The sequence below is a fragment of the Haemorhous mexicanus genome, chromosome 13, assembly GCF_027477595.1.
Source record: "Haemorhous mexicanus isolate bHaeMex1 chromosome 13, bHaeMex1.pri, whole genome shotgun sequence".
Lineage (NCBI taxonomy): Eukaryota > Metazoa > Chordata > Aves > Passeriformes > Fringillidae > Haemorhous > Haemorhous mexicanus.
Window position 1 is genome coordinate 3712199 of NC_082353.1, and position 23799 is coordinate 3735997.

The 23799-nt window shown below is 52.5% G+C and overlaps 2 protein-coding genes across 3 annotated transcripts in view; both read left to right on the forward strand.

The window, feature by feature from the left end:
* Positions 1-9969, forward strand: part of SIN3A (SIN3 transcription regulator family member A) — a 33892-nt gene extending 23923 nt beyond the window's left edge. For both annotated transcript variants that reach the window (XM_059857918.1, XM_059857919.1), the window contains exons 12-21: positions 552-668; positions 1368-1606; positions 2789-2972; positions 3136-3709; positions 4170-4339; positions 5348-5521; positions 6211-6303; positions 6648-6742; positions 6919-7126; positions 8496-9969. In XM_059857918.1, coding sequence (XP_059713901.1) covers positions 552-668; positions 1368-1606; positions 2789-2972; positions 3136-3709; positions 4170-4339; positions 5348-5521; positions 6211-6303; positions 6648-6742; positions 6919-7126; positions 8496-8726 — 2085 coding nt within the window. In that variant the 3' untranslated portion in view covers positions 8727-9969. The remainder of the gene's footprint in view (positions 1-551; positions 669-1367; positions 1607-2788; positions 2973-3135; positions 3710-4169; positions 4340-5347; positions 5522-6210; positions 6304-6647; positions 6743-6918; positions 7127-8495) is intronic.
* A 2220-nt stretch (positions 9970-12189) lies between these two features.
* Positions 12190-23771, forward strand: MAN2C1 (mannosidase alpha class 2C member 1). The gene is made up of 26 exons (XM_059858024.1): positions 12190-12321; positions 12682-12807; positions 13294-13417; positions 13668-13738; positions 13883-14060; positions 14531-14720; positions 15066-15172; positions 16223-16333; positions 16692-16784; positions 16899-17015; positions 17450-17545; positions 17831-17976; positions 18404-18527; positions 18691-18812; positions 19339-19424; positions 19889-20059; positions 20319-20401; positions 20583-20677; positions 20800-20904; positions 21075-21231; positions 21574-21717; positions 21811-21920; positions 22476-22555; positions 22682-22827; positions 23003-23106; positions 23181-23771. The coding sequence occupies exons 1-26, from the start codon at positions 12230-12232 to the stop codon at positions 23296-23298; spliced, it is 3096 nt and encodes a 1031-aa protein (XP_059714007.1). The 5' UTR covers positions 12190-12229; the 3' UTR covers positions 23299-23771.
* Positions 23772-23799: the final 28 nt, after the last annotated feature.

Sequence of the window (23799 nt, forward strand, 5' to 3'; positions counted from 1 at the left end):
AGACTGCCTGCCAAAATCATTGTTTCTTTGCCTTTGGCCTCTTTGAGGTGGTTGTTGGGTTGTTTGTTTGTTTGTTTGCTTTTTAATGTTCTGCTCCTATATTGAAAGCTGCAGGTGCTGAGCTGTTTTGTCAGGAAAGGTGATGCTGGGGTATGGTTTTATACTTCCAAATAGCCTTATTGGAAGCAGCAGCTGTGTCCTGTCTAACAGTCAGGTCTGCTGTGGTGACCATGCAGTGTTGATGGTGAATCACACATGGGGAACCAGCTGGTTGCAGCTGACTAATCCAAAGTAGCAGAAAAAGCTCCTTTCACCTTTATTTTCCTCTTCTCCTGCAAGGTTTTTCTTCACAGCTCCAGCCTATGAATTTTTCAGGCTGCCTGGCTGTTTGGGTTCTGGCTGTTTGGGGTTGCCCTGTGGATGCTGAGCTTTGGAAGGCACACACACTTTTTCCAGCTGGGAATTAGATTGTCCCATCAGAAGACTGCTCTTGAAACTGGCCAGGTGTGATCCCCTTGAACACTGACCATGACTCTTGTTCTCCCTCAAAGGTTTTGAATGACACCTGGGTCTCCTTCCCATCCTGGTCTGAAGATTCCACATTTGTGAGCTCCAAGAAGACCCAATATGAAGAGCACATCTACAGGTGTGAGGATGAGCGTTTTGAGGTAAATTGCTTTTCCTTGGTTCATGTCTCAGAAAGCTCTGTTCTGTGAACAGTTAATGAGTTTGGTGTAATGATACCTTTAGTTCTGCATCTTTTATTGTGTCTGCCACCTGGTTTTTGGCATAAAAGCTTGTTTTCTCTTCATGCAAGAAGCAGTGGCTGCATAACCACTAAGCTGCCACCACTGCCCCTCACCTTTTGTGTGGAGCATTTAGTTCACCCTGCTCCACATGAAATTGTTGAATGGCCAGCATGGAATCGTTGCATCTTTTCTGTTCTTCCTGCCCACATAGTGCATGAGAACATGCATTCCCCTGTAATCATCTGCAAAGCAATATGTTCAGGATTTTAAATGACTGACATTTTGACTGGAAATGGAAGTTAGCTGGGCAATTACCTGAATCTGCACAGATTTGGCACATCCTTTTGTCGAGTAACTGTCAATTGTGTTCTGTTCCCAGCTGGAAGATGTAATTTCCGAACTGTATCATTCTGGTAGCCTTTAAATTCTTCCACAGCATTATTTAGGTAGCAGATGAAATGTAATTGGATTATTTTAGAGCAGCTGAACACCAAAGTGCTCGAGTACACCTTGTTAAACAGGCGCAGCTTCTTGTTTTGTGTCACTTGAATGTTTGCCTCCGTGAAGTATCATGTTTTGTCTATTCAAATGCTATGGCTAATGCACTGTTCTCTCCAGCTGGATGTTGTCTTGGAGACCAACCTGGCAACCATCCGCGTTCTCGAGGCAATCCAGAAGAAGCTGTCACGCTTGTCTGCGGAGGAGCAGGCCAAATTCCGGCTGGACAACACCCTGGGGGGCACCTCGGAGGTGATCCACCGCAAGGCTCTCCAGAGGATATACGCTGACAAAGCAGCTGACATCATTGATGGGCTTCGCAAGAACCCCTCTGTGGCTGTGCCCATCGTGCTGAAAAGGTACTGGCTGCCCCAGCACCCTGCCCCAGGGTCCCTTCCCAGGGGTAATGCACTCTGTGCCCTCCAAATTGATGGAAAAGTGGCTGATTTCTGCCCCTAAGGAAGTGCACCTTCCACAAGGATGTGAATGTGGCTGCTCCACCCCTGGAAGTGTTCAAGGCCAGGCAGGCCTTGGAGCAACATGGTCCAGTGGGAAGCGTCCCTGTCCATGGCAGGGGTGGAACAGGATGATCTGTAAGGTCCCTTCAGAACCAAGCCATTCCATGATTCTATTATTCTGTGAAACTAAAAAGTTCATTTATATTCTGGACAGTTGGTATATTCCATAATAATCACCTAGAGGGAATTGCCCTCCTGAAGCAAAATCCTTACAGCTCAGCTGGAAGGATGTAGAGCTTTTGTTGTCTCCTCTTTAAAATTTTTTCTTCCCTGGTGTCAGCACTGTGTGTAAGGTAAGGGAACTGTTGTCCCAGGGCTAACTGTGATCCCTTTCCAAATCCTATGGGTCAGTGTGCCCAGATCATGGTCTCTCTGCTATCCTCAGATTCCCTGAGGAATGTTTCTGTTGTCAGCTTCCCCTTCCTCAGTTAAAGAGGAATGGATACTGCAACTCCCTGGGGAATGTCGAGGGGATGTGTAAGCAGCACATGCTGTTTTATCTCTGTGGGGCTCTTGGTCCTGTGTTTTGGAGTTCTGGAGCTGGGCAGAGCAGCCTTCCTAGGATACCTGCAAGGTCCCAGTTTCCCTGCCCTTCTTCAGCTGAATCAGGGGTGCTTTCCTTGGGATGCCGAGTCAAGGTTCAGGAGTGCGTTCCCAGGATACTCAGGTGTCCATGCTTTGTTCAGTTGTCCAAACTAAGCTGCCCCTCTCCCACAGGAGGAGCTTTTTGGACATTTCTGAGACCCAGGGCCAGCTTTTTTGCCTTCCCTGTCCCTTTATTCCCTCTCCTGGGGCTGCTTTGTTTCTGCATGGTTTTACCTAAATGTGAAAGAAACCCAGAGTGGTTTCTCCAGGAGGGTGTGTCTAGGGGGCACCTCCTGGAAAGCTCCTTTCTGTGGTATATCTTTGATCCATGCTCATTTCATTGGGAGTTCAGCTCTTGTCAACACTCACCAAGCACCACAGGCTGAGGTTTTTCTTACATGCTCACCTCTTAGCTCACCTTTGTTTTCTTGATCCAAGGTTAAAGATGAAAGAGGAAGAGTGGCGAGAAGCCCAGAGAGGATTTAATAAAGTCTGGCGAGAGCAGAATGAGAAGTATTACCTGAAATCCTTGGACCACCAGGGCATCAACTTCAAGCAGAATGATACCAAGGTCCTCAGGTCAAAGAGTCTCCTCAATGAGATTGAAAGCATCTATGATGAGGTGAGATGGTCACCAGCAGTTTCCTTCCCTCGAGTTTATGCACTTTGCTAGTGCAGTTTCAGTTCCTCAGAGCTTGGTGAGGGAGGAAATCTGTTTCTAGTAGGCTCTTGGGTGGTGGAGAGGGATTGTTTAGGCTGATTTTTATGCTGTTTCTCCTTTGTAGAGGCAAGAACAAGCTTCAGAAGACAATGCTGGAGTCCCCACAGGCCCACACCTCTCACTAGCCTATGAAGACAAGCAGATCCTGGAAGATGCTGCCTCTCTCATCATCCACCACGTGAAGCGGCAGACGGGAATCCAGAAGGAGGACAAGTACAAAATCAAGCAGATCATGTATCACTTCATTCCAGACCTGCTGTTTGCTCAGCGAGGCGAACTCTCAGATGTGGAGGAGGAAGAAGAAGAGGAGATGGATGTGGACGAAGCCACTGGGGCTGCAAAAAAGCACAACGGTGTTGGGGGTAGCCCTCCCAAAACCAAGCTGATGTTCAACAACACGACAGCCCAGAAGCTGCGGGGCATGGATGAGGTCTACAACCTCTTCTACGTGAACAGCAACTGGTACATCTTCATGAGGCTGCACCAGATCCTGTGCTTGCGGCTGCTGCGGATCTGCACCCAGGCCGAGCGGCAGATCGAGGAGGAGACGCGGGAACGGGAGTGGGAGAGGGAAGTGCTGGGCATAAAGCGAGACAAGAGTGACAGTCCTGCCATCCAGCTGCGACTGAAGGAGCCCAGTGAGTGACTTCTGGTGGGAGGCTGGGGGCAAAAAGGTGTTTCTGTTTGTAGTGTGGTGACAGGGTGTCTGGAGTCTTCAGGCACGTGACAGCAGTGACCCTTTAAGATGGGCTCTCTGTTATTATCCCTGGGGAGATGGGAAGATGTGGAGAACATAGGTCTTGCACTAGCAGAAGGATAATATGCAGCAGTTTCATAAGAGCTTTTGTTGTACACTTGCATATCCTCAAGTTCCCTAAGTAAAACCTTTCAGAAATAAATTGCTCATGGAGGAGGCTAGAGCTAGAAAGCAAAAGATTATGAAAATACCTGTGGCCTTAAAGGGTATGGTTTTATGTACAAAGATTTATGTCCGTGAAGGAAAAGTTTAAGTAACTCTTCACTTTACGTGGGTCATCTGAGGACCAAAGCCCTTCCTGGAGGTGGTGTGCCCATGTGTCCCCTTCTCTCCTGCTGCAGTGGACATCGATGTTGAGGATTATTACCCGGCCTTCCTGGACATGGTGCGCAACCTGCTGGACGGGAACATGGACTCGTCGCAGTACGAGGACTCGCTGCGTGAGATGTTCACCATCCACGCCTACATCGCCTTCACCATGGACAAGCTGATCCAGAGCATCGTCAGACAGGTGCCTGCAGCACAGCCTGGGGGCTGGGTGGGGCAGGGTAGAGGCAGCAGGCAGGTTGTTTGCTCCAGGCTCGCATTGGGGGCTGTATTGTATGCCCACATGGGGAATTTCAGGGGTAAGAAGGTAAATTCAGGTTGTTTCTTCACCCAGCTCTCTGACCCTCATAGTAGAGAAACGATAGAAAGTGATTTTTGAGCTGTTTGAATTATTGAGAATATCCTCTACAAAGTTTTCCATGTTTTAGGATGTAAGTATTCAAAGCATGTCCAGAGCTAATCTTGCTTTAGCTTTGAAAAAAGCCCAAAGAAATTATATCTAAATAGTTCCTTTCCTTTCCATCAGTGCTGTAGGAGTGCACACTTTTTCTAAAAACCTTTTGTCTCTTTTATCTGGCTGCTGGAGTAGCTCATTTTGGCTGTTAAACTCCAGTCCTTTTATTGGGTTGGTAGGAAGAATGCATGAGCAAAGGAAAAATTCTTGTGCTTTTTTGTAGCATAAAGAACAAAAACAGACACAAGGGGCTGGAAGTGGAATAGCTTGAAAGGGCTTTCCTCTTTCAGAAGGATAGAGCTGCTCTTCAGAAGCCCTTCAGTCCAGAGATTAACTGAATTCAGAAGACAGTTGGGAGACTTTTGATTTTTAAACTTACACAAAATATGGATTTGATCTTGAACCTCCCACCCCTCTCCTCAGACACAGCAGCAGCCCCTTGGTGAGGAGAGGACATGCTGTGTCACGGAGCTCTGGCCCTTCCTCCCCTGCTGCTGATCAGAATGTTCTCTGTGTGTAGTTTTTCTCTGAGTAGCTGTGCTTTGTCACTTGCTAATTTTTCTAAAGATCTTGTAGGCTTTTCACATAGCAGCAGAGATCATCTGCAAGTGGAAGAAGCTAAGGGATATTTTTTTGCTTGAGCTCAATGCCGTTGTCACACCCTTACTTTATTCCATTCTGATGGTGACGTGGCAGCCTCCCTGACAAACCCCTTGTCCCCGTTGCTCCTGTTTGCAGCTGCAGCACATCGTGAGCGATGAGATCTGTGTGCAGGTGACAGACCTGTACCTGTCAGAGAACAGCAATGGGGCCACTGGAGGGCTCCTGGCATCCCAGTCCTCCCGCACGCTCCTGGAGGCCGCCTACCAGCGCAAAGCCGAGCAGCTCATGTCCGAGGAGAACTGCTTCAAGGTAAAGCCAGGCTCTGCACCGTGGTGGAAAACCAGCAGGAGCTGAGGGGGTGCCTTTGAAGAAGGGACAGACACCGGTCCTTTGAAAAAGAGCCTTCTTTAGGCACCCAAAAATGAAGAAAATTAACTCTGTCCCAGCCAAAACCAGCGCGCATGCTGCCAGCTTTTGGAGCATAGGTTAATGCTTCTGTAAGGGCCCCTCAGAAATGAAGTTTCAAGGAGGAATCTATTTCCTGGAACAGCAAAGAGTATCCCCTGTGCTTTACAGCAGCTTTGGGCTGTATCATACTGACTGCTTGGCTGCCACTGCGTTTGATTTGTTAGCTCAAACTCTCCTGTTTCTCTGGTGTCTCAATTTTGTCGACTGTTGGGAGATCTGCCACTACTGACTGGGCTTTAAATCACTGCTGCCTGCATACATTGCTAATAAACCTGTGCTAATCAAATCCATACTTCCTTTGCTGGAGAGGCAGGAAGTGGTCAGGCCCTTTCTGAGCCAGGGAAGTACTTTGGAAAAAAGCCTGAGTGTATAATATCTCTTCCCATGCCCTCAAACTTACTTTGAGGGCCCAAGAAGCCCCCAAAACTGCCAACTTGCTTCATTGTCCCTTTGCCCCAGTGAGAAGTGAAGGTCTTTGTTTCTATTTCATACCTTCTCTTGCTGAAGTTCCTTCTGGTTTTTTGTTATAGCTGATGTTCATTCAGAGCAGAGGTCAAGTTCAGTTAACCATTGAGCTGCTGGACACAGAAGAGGAAAACTCGGATGACCCTGTGGAAGCAGAGGTAAGGGTAGCTTGTCCAGAGAGAGCTGATTATGATGGTCAAGGTCGAGTGTCCAGCTGAGTGGTGGTGTGGTCTGTTAGCACAAGACAAAGAAACATCAGGGACGTGCCATAACACTTCCAGTGATGTGAGCAGGCAAATCCTTCTTGGTTTATTTCGTATTAGAAAATACTCAAAACCACATAAAGAACCATTGTACCTGCCTATTTGGGCATAAGATGCACAGAGCCTTCAGAAGGCGTGTTGTGTTCTTCTTCTGCCTGGCTTCCAGCTTAGCCTCCTCAAGCCCTGCAGTTGTTTGGTGGGAGGGCAGTGGCTGATGTGTGCTCTGTGCTTGCTTCCAGCGCTGGTCCGACTACGTGGAGCGGTACGTCAACTCTGACTCTACCTCCCCCGAGCTCCGCGAGCACCTGGCCCAGAAACCCGTCTTCCTGCCCAGGTGAGTGGCCAGGCTGTGCTGGGGAAGGCCCTTGGAGCTCATCTCATTCCCCCCCCTGCCATGTGCAGAGACACCTCCTGTAGACCCTGTCCAGCCTGGCCTTGAGCTCCACCGCCTAAGCTGAGCTTACACCCAGGGGTGGGTGCTAATCCCAAGAGGGGTTTTCTGGTTTGCAGGAATCTGAGGCGGATCCGCAAGTGTCAGCGTGGTCGGGAGCAGCAGGAGAAGGAAGGGAAGGAGGGAAACAGTAAGAAGTCCATGGAGAACATAGAGAGTCTGGACAAGGTGGAGTGTAAATTCAAGCTGAACTCCTATAAGATGGTGTACGTGATCAAATCAGAGGATTACATGTACAGGAGGACCGCGCTGCTGCGAGCTCAGCAGGTAGGAAGGAGCCAGCCAGAGAATGGGCTGGGCTGCTGCTGTTTCCTGGGAGCCAGGGGAAGGAAGGAGGCATTGCCCTTCCAGCTGTTTGGGAAGCTGTAGAGGTTTGGGTTTATCCAAGATGAAAAGAGCTTGTGACTCCAGATGGGTGAAATTTAGGAGGATTGCACCAGAGGAAACTGGTCATCTGGATGCTTTGACACTCTCCTTTTCTCATCTTATGGGAATATTTCCATCCACTTCTATCGTGTATTTAGGTTTATAAAACAACTATTTACCATGTTTCTTGCTGATGAGATACAGGTAGTGGCTTTAGTTCATTAGTTGTAAAGCAATTCTCTTAAACTTTGCATCCACATCAGATGAAAGCATTTTATTGCAGTGTAGTGACTTTGAAATGCTGATACTGAGGATTTTGATTGACTTCTGTCTATCTCATTTAACTGGCACTAGCCTCAAGGAAATGTAAGCTTAAAAGCAGGATACTGTGTGCCAGTGCTCTTCACAGAGAATCTGAGCATAAGTTCTTAAAGTGTTAAATATGTAGTGTGCAGCTTAGCCCTTGGTTACTGGAATACAATGAGGGAGCTGTAGAATCTACATTGGATTTTGGAAACAAATCTATTGGATTTAGCAGTTAACACCCCAAAGCAGTTAGTCTCTGGGAGGAGAACAAACAAGTAATAAAATCTGAAAGTTTTAATCTGGAGGTTTAATTATATTGGCTATTTTCAGTTATGAGCGTATCCGTGGCTTTATACCATCTGTCCTGCATTTTACATTCCTTAGGCAGATGCTGTTACCCAAAAAAGTGCACAGTTCTTCCTCTCCTGATGATTCTGTTAAGTCAGAGCTTCTTGAGCCTGTAAGACCTGACCTGGGTCTTAATTTTCTGTAGCAATTGTGTCCCCAGTATGTGTAATGCACATTGAACTTGCTCTTTCCTGGGACTGTGCCTCTCTCTAGGGGCTGGGGACAGACTCCAAGGGCTGGGAAGAGCAGGACTTGCCTGGTCCTGGGTGCTAGCAGAGAAGGGTAATGCAGAAGGGACTCGCTCTGAGCTGGGCATGCAACTTTCAGGCTCCCACTGGATATGTTCTGTGTCTCCAGTCCATGAACTGCTGTATTAAACATAGAGCATAAACTTTTTATATTTCTGAGCTCATTTTGCCACGTTTTAGCTTGGAGAGGAGACCCCCAGGGGGACATTCTTGAGAGCTTTCCCTCTGTCATTAGTCCGGTGCCCGCATTACAAATTCTCTGTGTGTTTGATCCCCTTGCTTGTGTCACCCAGTAGCCCAGCTTGGTGTCATGCTGCAGTTTGGGGGCCAGAGCTGCCTTTTCCTAACCCCTCTCCCTGTCTCTGCAGTCCCACGAAAGGGTGAGCAAGCGGCTGCACCAGCGCTTCCAGGCCTGGGTGGACAAATGGACCAAGGAGCACGTGCCCCGCGAAATGGCAGCTGAGACAAACAAGTGGCTCATGGGTGAAGGCTTGGAAGGCTTGGTGCCCTGCACCACCACCTGTGACACAGAGACCCTGCACTTTGTCAGCATCAACAAGTACCGCGTCAAATACGGCACGATATTCAAGACACCCTAGGAGTGCCCCGGGGCAAGGAAGAGCCCGGGGGATGTGTGTGTGCGCGCACAGCCAGGGAAGGAGGGAGATGCCTTTCTCCCCTCACTGTGTATCTCCGTCACATGGCCACTTGACTAGTGCGTGGCTGGTGCAGCCCGTCCTGGCGGGATTCCCCGTGGGGATGTGGATCTCTGCCCGGGGCCGTGGGCTGCCGGCCCTTTCTGGGCAGGAAGGACCCTTCTCTGAACTGAGCCATCCCAGAGAAACACCACGAGCTCGTACACACCAGCAGCGTTGAGGCTTTGACTCCCCGGAGCGGCGAGGGAGGGGAACAGGATGCTCTCCACCACCGGCCCGCTGGGATGTGTCCCCAAAATGCCCAGGGTGCCTGGACTGCTGGGATGTGTCCCTGAAATGCCCAGGTGCCTGGACTGCTGGGGTGTGTCCCTGAAATGCCCAGCTGCCTGGACTGCTGGGATGTGTCCCCGAAATGCCCAGGTGCCTGGACTGCTGGGATGTGTCCCCGAAATGCCCAGGTGCCTGGACTGCTGGGATGTGTCCCCGAAATGCCCAGGTGCCTGGACTGCTGGGATGTGTCCCTGAAATGCCCAGGTGCCTGGACTGCTGGGATGTGTCCCCGAAATGCCCAGGTGCCTGTCACCACCGGACTCCTCTCCCAGCGGGCTCCGGCGTGGGGCCGGGGCAGCGCAGCCCAGCCCGGGTTCCTCTCGCTCCCTCCCCTCCCTCCCAGGCTGGACTCACCCTGTGCAGATCGGTCTGTCCTTTCTAGTGCCAGTGGAACTGTTTTATTTTTATTTTGGGTTTTTGGTTTTGTTTTTTCTTTTTGTTTGTTTGTTTGGTTTTTTTTGTACCTGCTTGTTTACTAGTCTCTCCTAGTGCCATGCACCAGCTTTTCACACACTTGTACGTACACACACACAGCAGAGAACAACACGATTTTAACATGTTCCCCTCCTTTTTTGTAAATAAATGTACAAATTGTCAATTTTTTTGGTTTTTTTTCCCCTTTTTGTTTTGGTTTTATTTTTTTTTAATTAAAGGAATTATGCTTGATGTGCTAGCATAACTGTACTAGCTTCTTGTGTACCATAGTACCAGGTGGCTTGAGAATTAGTACCGACAGACAGACCGATGGAGACATTTATTACACTTTTTACCAAAGGGAGTTATCATTGTAGTGCTTTTGTGTGGAAACTTTTTTCTCCTTTTTTGTAAATAAAAAAAATAATGTCTTTGTTCTTAACTGGAGGAAGACACTCGCTCACCCACAGCCGTGTTCCTGGTCTGAGGCACTGTTGCAGCATGCAGGTTTTGGAGTGGGAGAGGGGAGGGGGGAAGAGGGAGGTAATCCAACCCCTTTTCTAAGGCTGGCAAGAGGAAACAGCAGAGCCAGCGTGTGTGTTTGGGGGTTAAAAAACTGAGGTATTAGCAGCCTGAAAAATATAAATATAGAGTATATAATTTTAATATTTTTAAATGTTTGGCTTTTTTCCTGGTGGGTAATTTTTATCCACCTTGTCTTCCAGCTCCAAGGATCTTTGCTTTTGGGAAGTGTTGCTGAGCAACTCAGCTGGGGCTGATTGTGCTGATGTATTTTTCCTTTTCTGTCTTGGAGAAAACATCATGGGAAATACCAAGCCAGTATTCGACAGAGCTGCTCTGTGTGTGTGTGTGGGCAAGAGAAGGAGGAGGGGCTGCAGGGGGGTGGGTCTCAGTGCTTTCACTCCAGAAATCTACATATGGGATATATATTTTTTTAAGCAGAGAAATTTAACGCTGGCAGATATTTAAAATGCGGGGGAAGATTCTGAATTTAAAAATAAAGAAGTCAGCACAGACTTTGTAAGCCACGACAGCCACCACTGCACGGTGTCTTCTCAAAAGGAGGTGGCTTTCCTAGTAGAAATCCATGCTGCCAGTGCTGCACACATGGAGTGCCTTCCATCATCCCTGGACTCACTGTTTTGAGACAGCAGGTTCACAGACTCACAGAACAGCCTGGGTTGGAAGGGACCTTAAATATCATCTAGTTCCAGGTTCTCTCCTCCTGCCACCACAGCTCCTTCCCTGCTTCGGAGCGAGGCAGGGGAGCAGGGCTGGAGGGGGACCTGGAGCCGGTGTGGAAGTCACAGCCCCGAGGGGCCAGAGTCATTGGCACAGCAGGCAGGGCTGGAATGGGAGCCTCCTGTGGAGAAGAGGGAGAGAAGGAAGAGCCGAGCAGGGGATTTTCACACTCTGCTGGCAATAAATCACCTGTCACCTTTCTCCTCCTTTGAGGTAACCAGGCAGGAAGGGGCTCTCATGTGTCCTCTTCCATTCCAAAGGTGTCATGCACACTCCCCTGTTATTTCCCCCCTTTTTTAAATTCTGGTGTATGCTCAAGGTGATGTGGAAGGGAAAATCTTTGGTGATTTAGACTTTTGGCCAGCCTGGAAGTACCACCTGCTGCTGCTTGGTGGGGGTCCTGTGCCAGGAGGGCCCTGTGCCTGCACATCATTGAACGAAGTGGGGCTGGTGCAGGACCCTGGGACACACCGTGGGGAGACCTCTGCCTCTGGTGCTCCATCTGACATCCCAGCTCTGCTCCCAGCCTGTACAGTAGCAGAGGTTTGCTTTTTTTCTAATTTTATTTGATCTTGCTTTTTGTATTCTGTAACATGATCCTCAGCCCACAACCCATGCGATTTCTATACCAATGTTGTAAACTTGACTGTAGCGAGTAAAACATCAGGGCTGAGCATCGTGTACAGATCCTTCCTTCCCTCCTGATGATAATGACATTTTGGGGCGATTTGGAGGCAAACCAGGACATGGAGAGGAGGGTGTATGATTGCTTAGGCTGAGGGACCGTGATGAGGCAGGTTCTGTCTTCTCACCCACGGAGCGCTCAGGGTGGGGTAAGAATCTCCTCCCAAACATGACAAGCAAACACATCCCCACCAAAAGCATCAGAGACACCACCATGATCGCAAGGAGCTCTCAGCAGAAACGAGCAAGAAACTTGTACCTTCCTTCATGAAATCTCCTTTAGGGCTTCTGAGCAGCCACCTCCAAGCACTCAGCAGGGAAGATCAACTCATGTCTTCACCAGGGAGAGCTTGTGAGGACTCACCCACACAAATACCTCTGAGACCTGAGCTCCGACCCCACCGGGGGCACAGCCCCACCGAAACCTGCCACTCACGTGGGCCCGAAAGACTCTCCCACTTGAGCCGGCCCGAATTCCTGCGCGACAGCCTCCTCGTACGGGATGCGCCGCAGAGCCTGGAAGCAGGAGAGCTGGAGCGAGGAGGGCGATCCGCAGAGGGGCGGGCTCCGGGCGGGCTCCGGGCGGGCTCCGGGCGGGCTCCGGGCGGGCTCCGGGCGGGCTCCGGGCGGGCTCCGGGCGGGCTCCGGGCGGGCTCCGGGCGGGCTCCGGGCGGGCTCCGGGCGGGCTCCGGGCGGGCTCCGGGGATCGGCCGCGCTTGCGCCGCGTCGGGCGGGGCGGGGGCTCGGCCGCTGCCATGGCCGCGATCAAGAACCGGCGGACGGCCCTGGAGCGAGTGGAGAAGTTCTTCTCCGACACCTACTTCACCGACTGCAACCTGCGGGGCAGGTGGGCGGCGGGGGGACCCTCCGGGACACCCCCGGGGCGCTCCGGTGTGTCCCCTCGGGGTGGGGGCGCTGCCCCGGGGCGCTGCCGGCCGTGGGTGCGGGGGCTGGGGGAGCTCACGCTGAGGGGACAAATCTCACACACACACTCTCCTTAGTGGGCATGGAGCGCTGCCCCGGGACTCCACGGCACAGCCCCTCAGCCCCCCAGCCCTCCCCTGGCCACCCGGGCCCTTTATTATTCAGCGATTAATATTCTTGAGGGTGATGGGTGGTGGCAGGGCGATTCAGCCGTGCTGTGAAAGCTCTGTGTACCACCTCGGGCTAGTCCGTGCGGGACTGATCTTGTTCCTGTGTCCCACAGGCTTTTTGGGGATCGCTGTCCACCGGCATCGCTCGCCTGCTTCCAGACCCCGCGGCGCATCCCGTACGAGGAGGCTGTCGCGCAGGAATTCGGGCCGGCTCAAGTGGGAGAGTCTTTCGGGCCCACGTGAGTGGCAGGTTTCGGTGGGGCTGTGCCCCCGGTGGGATCGGAGCTCAGGTCTCAGAGGTATTTGTGTGGGTGAGTCCTCACAAGCTGTCCCTGGTGAAGACATGAGTTGATCTTCCCTGCTGAGTGCTTGGAGGTGTCTGCTCAGAAGCCCTAAGGGAGATTTCATGAAGGAAGGTACAAGTTTCTTGCTCGTTTCTGCTGAGAGCTCCTTGCGATCGTGGTGGTGTCTCTGATGCTTCTGGTGGGGATGTGTTTGCTTGTCATGTTTGGGAAGAGATTCTTATCCCAGCAGTGGTCAGACAAGATGCCACTGCTGGTTTATCTGGGGTTCCAGAAGGGCACAGGTTAAATCAGGTCTGTGAATCTCGTCACTCTCATGGGCTGTCCCCACTTTGGTTTTTCCATGGAGGGCTCTGAGGGAGCGTGCTTTCCCTCGGGACAAGGTCACACAGTGGACTGAGGTTGCTGCCTGCTCTCTTCCAGGTGGGAGACATGCTGGTTTAAGGTGGAGCTGAGCATCCCCCCGGCATGGGCAGGGCGGGAAGTGCACTTCGTCTGGGAGAGCGATGGGGAGGGCATGGTGTGGCGAGATGCCCAGCCTGTGCAGGTATGGAGACACGGGTCAGGGCTGTGCCAGGTGCCCTGCTGTGTACACAGGGGTGACCTTTGGAACCCCTGCCATATTCTCTGGTGGTTTGTGCAGGGCTCTGTTCCTGTTCTTGTGCCAACAATTATCCCACAGCGTGTGGGACCAGCCCCTCTGTCCAGCTGGAGTTTGGGGTATCTTATTCTGCCCATCCAGCCTGCTGTCATGGACCTCTGCTGACATGTGCTGAATGTGCCATCTTCCTGTGCAGGGGTTGACCAAGGAAGGTGAGAAGACCAGCTACATCCTGACAAGAAGCCTGAAAGAGTCGGAGCCCCACAGGTGGGTGGCCAGGCAAGCCAGAGCCCCCCACTGCTGGGGGACCTTGGTGTTGTTGGAAGCCAAGAGGCCGAGGACACACACATGTCCTTGTCTGTGTCCTGGTGGTGGTGACTGCTCCCTGATGGTTTCCTCTTGTCCCCACAGCCTGACCCTGTACGTGGAGCTGGCCTGCAATGGGCTCTTTGGAGCTGGCCAGGGCAGCATGATTGCCCCTCCGGACCCAGACAGGAGGGTTACCCTGAGCAAGGCTGAGCTGGTTGTCTTCAACAGAGATGTCTATGAACTGCTGGTGGATCTGGAAATACTGCTGGACATGGCTCAGGTCTGGGAGCTCCTCTTCCCTTCTTTCACCTTTTCCTCAGCTTCACTGCATCTTCTCCTCCTGCTGTTCTGTGACCTGAGACCTTGGAGGAGAAAATGTTTGCTGCTTCTGCTTTAGCACAATTGACACTGTCTGGGCTTGATGATCCTTGTGGGTCCCTTCCAACTCAGGATATCCTAGAGCAGGAGAAAGCTGAATTGAGAGAAGCCACAGGTGTTTTTTCATCCATTTTCTGCTCCAAAGCAGGATATGTTAACCACGGTCCCCTGGAATGGGCGTATGTGGAACCTGAATTTGGAAGGCATGTGAGGAAAGGCAAAAGGCTGTGTTTGTGAAGCAGAGACGTGGTGTTTACCTGTTATGACTGCCTGAGATAGATGTTGAAAGGAGGTAGCAGGTTCTCCTGGAGGCAGGTGACATCTGAGCTGATACAGTGGCCAGAGTCATACTTTTATCCCTCTCAACCCCAGCTCCTCGGGGAGGAAAACCAGAGGAGTTTCCAGGCACTGTACACTGCCAACCAGATGGTCAACGTGTGTGATGTTACAGACCCCTCCACCTTCCGTGCTGCACGTGACCTGGCTGCAGCCATCTTCAGCCAGAGGAACGGCCAGAGCCAGCACACCGTCCATGCCGTGGGACACTGCCACATTGACTCTGGTGAGAGCAGCACAGCGCTCCCTCTCCTCTCACCTGGAGGCCAGGGTGTGCTGCCCAAGGGGAGAACAGGCTGCCCTTGGGCTCCGAGCACAGGGTACCATGCCTTGAGAGGAGGGAATGGGCCCTCTGTGCTGCCACATTGCTGGTTTGTCACCGGGGCAGTGTGGGAGAGTGGGTCTGGCTAGCTGTGCCCTTTGTGATGGGACTGGGGATGAGGGATGAATTACAGTCTGCTGTCTTCCGCCTGTTGGGCTTCACCCCTCAATTTCCCATCCCAGGAGGGGTTTCAGAGAGGTTCCAGCTCTGTGAGGAGCTGGTAATAACCATGGCTGCCTGTCCCTGCAGCCTGGCTGTGGCCCTATGAGGAGACCATCCGTAAGTGCGCCCGGAGCTGGGTCACCGTGGTCCATCTGATGGAGCACAATCCAGAGCTCACCTTTGCCTGCTCCCAGGTGAGGGATCTCCCTCTGGACATCTCTCCTTTGCTTGTGGCATGTTGCTTTTCCAGCAAAATGAGATAGGGGGATGTAACTGTCGAGGCTGGTTTGGGTCTGGGGTCTTCAAGGAGGCAAGAGCAGTTATTAGTTGCTGTAAAGTTGTTCATTGCTTGAATACATCAGTCTCGAAGGCAAAGAGTTAAAGGTGGTAAAAGTCTGTGCTAAAGTATTAAAATCCATGCTAAAAGCTTTCTGGCATAGAGTCCCAGGCAAGAGCTGCAGCTGCAACATCTGCTCTCTGGTGTGGAGTCTCAGGCTTTGTGCAGGAACAGCAGCAGGGACCACAGCCTTCTTTCTTCTTTCTTCTGTCTTCTTTCTTCGTTCTTCTTCCTTCTTTCTTCGTTCTTCTTCCTTCTTTCTTCTTGTATTCTTCTTCTTGTTCCTTTTAATACAGGGGGATTTTTAAACACAAAACAACCAATCAGCTAAAAGCACGATTCTAAAACATTCTTTCTAAACCAATCTAAACTTAATTTTAATATGCAGAAGTAGTATGAAAGTAGTGTCAGTTTTTACCTAAAAAAGCCACGTATATAATATTATCTATTTACACAAATATACTGTTTTCTTACTTAAAATGTACATGTGTAAGTCTGTCTATTTACATGAATACTTCTATCTATTTACACATATAGTTCTCTGTTTTAGAGACACAATCAGAGTTCTGCTGTGTTTTAGTCTGAGCTAAGTTACTGAACTTTAAACTAGGCCTTAGGGCCTTTACTAGCTAACACAGTTTCTTAAGGTACTTAAATATATTTCTACTTACTTAAAACTGTAACTTACACTTGCACTTACTTAAAACCCAAACCCACACTTCTGCTTCATATCTCTGTGGCTTAATATATCTTAATTTCCCTAAAGGCTTTAATTCAGCCCCTGCATTCATCTGTCTCTCTCAGGGGCTCAGAGAGGCTTGCATTCCAGCACATAAGGAGCCAGGAGCGTTGCAGGGAGCAGGGGCAGGGTGTGGGGGAGCTGGGGCTGACCCCTGTGCCCCGGCAGGCGCAGCAGTTCGAGTGGGTGCGGAGCTGCTACCCTGGGCTCTATGCACGCATCCAGGACTTGGTGGCCAAGGGACAGTTCATTCCTGTGGGAGGCACCTGGGTGGAAATGGTGAGTAGCATGGTGAGCCCGGCTTGCCACACCCTCCTCGTGCCATCCTCTGGGGCCAGGCCTGACGCTGCAGGGGAGAGCTGAGCCTTTGCTGAGCCTGTCTGGTTGGTGATGGTCTCCAGGCCTAGGAACAGCAGCTGTCTGAAGTGTCCAGCCTGGCAAAAGTACAATGCTCCCAAATCGTTCCCTGAGAAAGGAGCTTTGGACTCCCTAGTGTGTTCCTCCTTTTCCCCTCTGCTGAGCCCTGCTGAGGTTCTCCCCAAGATCTGCCAGGTCAGGTGGGTGGGGATGAGGGTCTTACAAGATCTCTCCTTCCCTGTGCCTGGCTTTCCTCATGGACTCCCCGTGCCTTCCCCAGGATGGGAACCTGCCCAGCGGGGAGTCCATGGTGCGGCAGTTTCTCCAGGGCCAGAGGTTCTTCCAGGAGCAGTTTGGCCAGATCTGCTCGGAGGTACTTGTTCTTTTCCATCATGCCTTCCTTGCCCACCATCTCCTTGCACCCCTTGCTCTTTGTGAGGTTGGGCTGACCTGTGTGTGTCCCTCTCCCTCTGCTCCTGTGCCCCAGTTCTGGCTGCCAGACACGTTTGGGTACTCAGCCCAGCTGCCCCAGCTGATGCGTGGCTCTGGGATCCGGCGCTTCCTCACGCAGAAGCTCAGCTGGAACCTGGTGAACTCCTTCCCGGTGAGCTGTGCTGCCTTCTCCCCAGGGAATGGACTGGGGGTGCTGGAGTCTTCTGCAGGGCTGGACCTGTTGGTTCCACAGTTGTTCAGTTCAGCTAACACAGGCTCTGCTTCCAGAAGCCACCAGGGTTTGGTGGCAGTGATGTCCTGTCAGGCTTTAGGAGAGAGGAAGGATGTGATTAGAGATCCCAGCCAGGCCCCTGGCCTAGGTACTCCTGCTGCTTCCAGATGGGAAGCTGTGACTTGTGTGCAGGTCCAACAGATCCAGCAAATCCAGCCCCTGCCCTGGTGGCATTCCCTGTTCTTGTCCTCTCCTTGAACTGATCCATCAGGGCACCCTGCACCTCCCTGGAGAGAAAGTGAAGGCCCAGTTTAAACCCTGAAGAGGCTCTGACATGCCCTTGAGCACCACATTTTCCTTTCTCTCCCCTCCAGCATCACACCTTTTTCTGGGAAGGCATTGACGGTTCCCAGGTGCTGACCCATTTCCCCCCTGGTGATTCCTATGGGATGCAAGGACGAGTGGCAGAGGTGAGTGAGGTTGCCAGACCTGCACGAGAAGGGCACTGCCAGCCCCCTGAAGCCAGCTGTGAGGCTGCCTGGGAAGGGAGCAGCATGTCCAGCAGCATTGTTGGACAAAGGCTGCTGGGGTGCCTGGCTCCAAGATGTGCCCATGCCTGATTTAGGCACTTTGGGCTGGGGAAGAGGAGCAAGACTGGGCTTTGCACCCTAAAGACTGACCTGGCTTTCTTGTATGGAGCTGTGGGAGCTGGGGCTGGGTGCCAGGGGATTGCAGCTGCCCAAAAATCCCTCCAGGTGCTGAAAACAGTGAAGAACAACAAGGACAAAGGCCGTGTGAACCACAGCGCATTCCTCTTCGGCTTTGGGGATGGAGGAGGGGGCCCCACGCAGCAGATGCTGGACAGGATGAAGAGAATGAGTGACACTGATGGGCTGCCCAGGTGAGAGGAGAGCTCCCACCCTCTCTCTTGCCAGGGGCATTTGTTTTGAGCCAGGCCTGGCCTTCAGCAGTGCCAAAAGAAAGGGAGAAGGGCAGGGAGATGGGCAGGAAGGCTGGGAAGGATTTGCAGGGGATGGAATCTCTCCATCATCAAGAGCTCTAGGAACAGGTCCACAGGGCAGCCATGGACTGCTTGTGACCCCTCAGGAGAGCTGTGGGGTGAATGGCCAGCACAGCAGCTGTGCCTGGGGAACATCCACAGGAGAGGGATGGGCTCACAGGAGAGGGGTAGAAGGGTGAAGGGAATACTTTGTATGGGTGTGTTGCAGATTTTGAGGCCTGAGACCTTTCCATTCCTTTCGGATGCACAATTAGCCATGTCACAGGCTTCTCCCCAGCCCATCACTGTCTGTGTGTCTGTCCCACAGGGTGCAGATCTCCACCCCTGACCAGCTCTTTTCTGTCTTGGAGAAGGAGTCATCCCAGCTGTGCACCTGGGTGGGAGAGCTCTTCCTCGAGCTTCACAATGGCACCTACACCACGCAGGCCCAGGTCAGGGTCCCGTCCCAGGCAAGGGGGCCATGCAAAAACCTCACAACACCTGCAAGCAGCCAACCCTCCTGCACTGGAGCTGGGGTTCTGCTGCTGGTGTGAGAGATCCACTCCCAGCTACCCATTTCCTGAGCATCTTCCTTCTGTCCTTAACTGGCACCAGATAAAGAAGGGGAATCGGGAATGCGAGCGGATTCTGCATGACGTGGAAGTGCTCAGCAGCCTGGCTGTGGCTCAGGACACAGCATTCCAGTATCCTGCCAGCCAGCTCCAGCAGCTCTGGAGGTGAGGGAGGGTAGGACCACTGGGGGCACCGGGGCAGAGTTCAGTGCTGCAGCGCTGTGTGTGCACAGCAACACCCTGCCATAAACTGATCAGGAATCTACCTGGAAAGAATTTGCTGCCATGCTTCATTCTCCTGCTGGAAGATAACTCCAAACCCTCGCTGCTCTGCTGTCTGGAAACTTCATTTCCTACCGAGGCTTCTTCCTCCCCCCCAGTTTTGACTTGTTTGAGCTTGTGCAACAAGGTATCTTGTAGCCCTGAGGGGTACAAACAAATAGCTCTTACTGCCCGTGGTTGTGGTTTACTGAGATGGCAGCTGACAAGCCCTAACATGAAGGGATTTAAAGGATGCTGTGGAAAAAAATCCTTTTCTCTCAAGGGTTGGGTAATGGGGCAATAAGGAATAGTTATTAAGTTTGTCTGTCTTGCAAGCAGGGCTCTTATTTGAGAGAAGAGCTTGTTCTAAGCCAGCACAAATCCAGTGCTCTCCTTCACTTTCTTCCCTGGTTTCTGCTCTCTGTTTTAGGTTACTGCTGCTCAACCAGTTCCACGATGTCCTGCCAGGCAGCTGCATCCAGCTGGTGGTGGAGGATGCCCTGCAATACTACACAGGTGAGCAGGGAGTTTGGCTAGGAGGGCGCTCACCTGTGGGAGCAGCTCCTGCCTGGTGGGGCTGGGGAGGTTCCAGCCCTGGACTGCCAGGGCCAGCTCAGCAGGCGTGTCTGAAATGGTGTTAGATTAGCAGGGCAGCCAAGGGATTGAGAACCATCCCAATTTATTGGCTTTTCTCCTTGCTGCTGGCATGCCAGGATAGACTCCCAGCAAGGTTTGTTTCTGCCTGCCCAGGGGTGCTTGCAGGAGCTTTGGTAACCAGAATTTTCCAGCTGAGCTGGCACAGCTCATTGTAATCTTGTAACAACACAGTTCGGAATAATTACACACTCGAATCACTAATAGATAATAATAATTAATGATAATTAGCAATTGTAGCTGGGAAGGCGATAAAGTGTGTGTACATTTGCACGGGGAGTGCCAGAAGCTCTCTCGGAGCCAACTCAGGCCCTTTTATTGCCCAGAGATCCGCAGGGCTGGTGCTCAGCTGCAGGAGGAGGCTGTGCAGTCTTTGTGCAGGGCTCTGCTGCAGCCCCAGGCGTGCAGCACCCAGAGCACCCTCGTGCTGAACACCTTGTCCTGGGAACGCTCCGAGGTGATCTCCAGGCCCGGGCCGGACGGGACAGAGACTTTGGGTATGTCTGACCTGGCGGTAGCTCTTGTGTCAGAGTTGCTAACAGGGAAATACTCTGCCTTTCCCTCCCCTGGCGAGGACTTTATTGACTGTTCAATTTGTTCTTTGGACAGCTTAAAAGGGGATAAAGTCCTCTGAAGCATGAAGGGGAGGGTGTGGGAGGAGGCGGTAGATCTGACATGGGAGCAGCAGGGCAGCAGTCGTGTCACTTAGGGTTCAGTCTGGGGAGAGTGTTGGAACAGAACCTCTTTGCTTTCCAGCTCTGGTGACAGTCCCCAGCATGGGCTATGCCCTAGTGCAGGAGCCATTTGTGCCTCCTCAGCCTGTGGCAGTGAGGAAACAGGTAAGCACAAGGCAGATTTCCTCAGGTCTGTGTGCCCCGCGTCAGAGGTTGTTCGAGGAGAAATCAGGGTTGGGGTTAAAAGGAGGAGAAATCTAAGGAATCCACATGTTAAATTTGCATTGGAGGCACTCAGCTCCCACAGGTGTGGGTCTGTGACACCTGTTTCTGGCCTTTTCCCAAGGAGGATGGCTCCGTTACCATGGAGAACGGGGTAATTGCTGTCTGCCTGGACACAATGGGGCACCTGACCTCGCTTCAGCTGCTGGACTCAGGGAGGTCTGTGTCACCCGGTTCCTGGCCCTGAGCTCCTCAAACCTCTCCCAGGACTTCTCACCGTGCACCTTTCTCCACTGCCAGCCCTTCTGATGCTGCTGTTCCCCTGTTCCTCTCTCTTTCAGAGAGTCAGTCCCAGATGGCTGCTATGCCAACCAGTTTGCACTCTTTGATGATGTTCCCCTCTACTGGGATGCCTGGGATGTGATGGATTATCACTTGGAAACCAGGTAGAGGAGCAGTGCATGCAGCACTTGGATTTTGGCTTTGCCCTGAGGTTCCTGCCTCTCTGTCAGTCCTAGCTGTAAGAGAGCATTCACTCTGGAGAAGTGAGTGCCTGCTGCATTGGGATTTGGATCTACCAGGCTGAGACTATCTCTGCCTTCGTTCCTTTCTCTAGGAAGCCAGTGACAACACTGCTGAAGCCTCTGGAAATCACCCTGGCTGGGGGCCTGCGGGGAAGTGTGAGGTTCTCCCTGCAGGTGGGGAAAAGCAGCACCTTAACACAGGAGATCATCCTGGATGCCACGTGCCCCTACCTCCGCTTCCTGACCCAGGTTTGGCCCGTGGCTGCTGTGTGACACTGGCATCCTGTGCAGCTGGGAGCTGGGGAGCTGAACCTTGTGCCTGAATTATATCCCCCCTGGGGATATAATCCCCCCTGGGATATAATTCTTCCCTATTTTCTTCCCTGGAGTCCCCTGCTGCCTGTCCTCCTCCCAAGGCTGGGGGTCCCAAGGGCCAAGGGTGGAGGTGGGACCCACCAGTTCATCCCTGTTGAGACTCTGGTGTGTTTTTGTTGTAGCTGATGTGCACTGGCTGCTGCACACCGGGACACGAGAAGTGCAGCCTCTGCCTGTCAGTCCCCCATGGTGACATCCTTCTGCTGCCACACTTAGGTGGAGTGGAAGGAGGCTCACAAGTTCCTGAAGGTGGAGTTCCCTGTGCAGGTGAGGAGCACAAACGCCACCTACGAGATCCAGTTTGGCCACCTGCAGCGCCCAACGCACTGGAACACGTCCTGGGACTGGGCTCGCTTCGAGGTGAGAGGGAGCTGCTGTGCTCCTGGGGCTGGGCTGCTCCTGCTCCAGGCAGTGCATCTGTGTGCTGAACACAGCCCTCGGTGCCTGCTGCAGGTGTGGGCTCACAAGTGGCTGGATCTCTCTGAGCATGGCTTTGGGGTGGCTCTGCTGAACGACTGCAAGTACGGAGCATCGGCCCACAGGAACGTCCTCAGCCTCTCCCTGTGAGTGAGGGATGGGTGAGGGGGCTGCTGTGCTGCTCTGCCTTCTGAGGTGTCTCTTGGAAGTCAAGGCAACACCTGCTCCTAAATGACCTCAGTTATAACAAGGAAATAGTCTGGTGGGTGGCTGTTTTCTGAGAATTTGGCTGACATACATTATCTTAGTCAGTTAGAACTAATTCCTGTGAACTGTGCTCAAAGATAATTCAGGAGAGATCAGAGTCATATTTGTAGCAGGTAGCTTTTCTGTTGCTAACCAAAACATACCCCAGGAAGGGAGGCTTAGAGAGAGGAAAGAAACGGGAGTGGTAATGTTACAGGTGCATGCAAAGCTAAAAGCAGCTGCCTATTTCAGTTTGACTCTGTCAGCTGCAATTTTCACAGGATGACACCCCAGCTTTTTAGCTTCTGGGACTGCCCAGGGTCTGTTTGCTGTTGCATGTTTGCTTCCACTTCAGGGCCCAGCCTCGAGGTAGCAAGGGAAGCAGCTGTCTTGTCACAGTGGGTGACAGTGGGTGCTGCCAGGGCACCGGTGTCACTAACCTCGTGTTGCCTTAGGCTGAGAGCACCCAAGTCCCCTGATGCCACGGCAGACATTGGGCACCACCAGTTCACCTACGCTGTGATGCCTCACCAGGGTGAGTGACAGAGCTGGGCCCCATGGGGACGTGCAGGGTGGGAGCTGCTCCAGTGAGCCTTGGGGTGAGCGTGCCTCTGGCCGTGTGTGTTCAGAGGCTGACCAGAGAGAGGTTCTTGTGCTGCAGGCTCCTTCCAGGAGGCCGGTGTGATTCAGCAAGCCTACAGCTTGAATTTCCCCCTCCACGTGGTCCCGGCCAGCTGTGCCCAGTGCCCAGCCTGGAGTGCCTTCTCTGTCAGCTCACCTGCCATCGTGCTGGAGACTGTCAAGCAGGCAGGTGCTGGGGTGGAGGAGGGGAGGGCAGAGGGGCTAAGGTGCTGTTGTTGAGCAGAGTTTGCTCTTCTACCCACACTGAGTGGTGGTCAGGCTCAGCTGAGGACAGCAGCCTGTGTTGGAGGGGCTGTGCCTGTCTCATCTGTCTGAACTCATCTGTGTGACCTCCCCCAAGGCTGAGGACAGACCCGAGGCTGTGGTGGTTCGGCTCTACGAGGCCCATGGCAGCACAGTCACCGCCTGGCTCCAGACCTCCCTCCCAGTGAAGGAGGCGATGCTGTGAGTGCATGCAGAAGGGCTGGGGGTGCCTGGGGATGGAGATCAGCCCTTCAGCCTTGTGCTTTGCCCCCCAGCTGCGACCTCCTGGAGCGTCCCCTTGCGCAGGGCCGCCTGCCCCTGGAGCAGCGGGGCCTGAGGCTTTCCTTCACACCCTTCCGTGTGCTCTCCGTCCTCCTGGTCCGGAGCTGCTGACACCAAACATCGCCCCTTGCTGGTGCTGCAGTGCCTGGAGCAGCCCTGGGAGCTCAGACCACAGACTGAGCTGTTCCCCGTCCCAAGAGTTGTGCAAGGCAGCAGCTCCAGGGAAGGGCTCTGTCCCCTTGTCCCAAATCAGCACTTGAACAACCCTGCTCCTCAGGGAAGGAGGACAGCTGCCCACTGCCCAACCAGGGTAGGTGGTCTTGAGTGAGCTCTGAGCTCATTTAAGTGTGGACAAAGGTGCAGACAGGCTGGTGGCCCTGCATGGGCTTTGCTCCAGCTGTAGAGGTTTGGGGACCAGCAGCTTCCACAGCAAGTCCTGTGTCACAGCCATCATCTTGTCCAGCAGTGAGTGTAAAAACACACTCCACTCCTTCCCTTCTCCCCCTGCCTGTCCCTTGCACTGCCCTTGCAGAAGAGGAAACCAAAAAAAAAAAAAAAAAATCATGAGAATTACATAAAAACAAGCTCCAGCCTGTTTTCTTAACTTGTTTC

What these genes read in the sequence shown, in the direction of transcription:
- MAN2C1 (XM_059858024.1), top strand. Translation starts at nt 12,230, where the DNA reads ATGGCCGCGATCAAGAACCGGCGGACGGCCCTGGAGCGAGTGGAGAAG. An exon ending in CCTACACCACGCAGGCCCAG is followed by an intron (nt 18,528 to 18,690) that starts GTCAGGGTCCCG and finishes AACTGGCACCAG; the next exon opens with ATAAAGAAGGGGAATCGGGA. An exon ending in CTGTGGCAGTGAGGAAACAG is followed by an intron (nt 20,402 to 20,582) that starts GTAAGCACAAGG and finishes CCTTTTCCCAAG; the next exon opens with GAGGATGGCTCCGTTACCAT.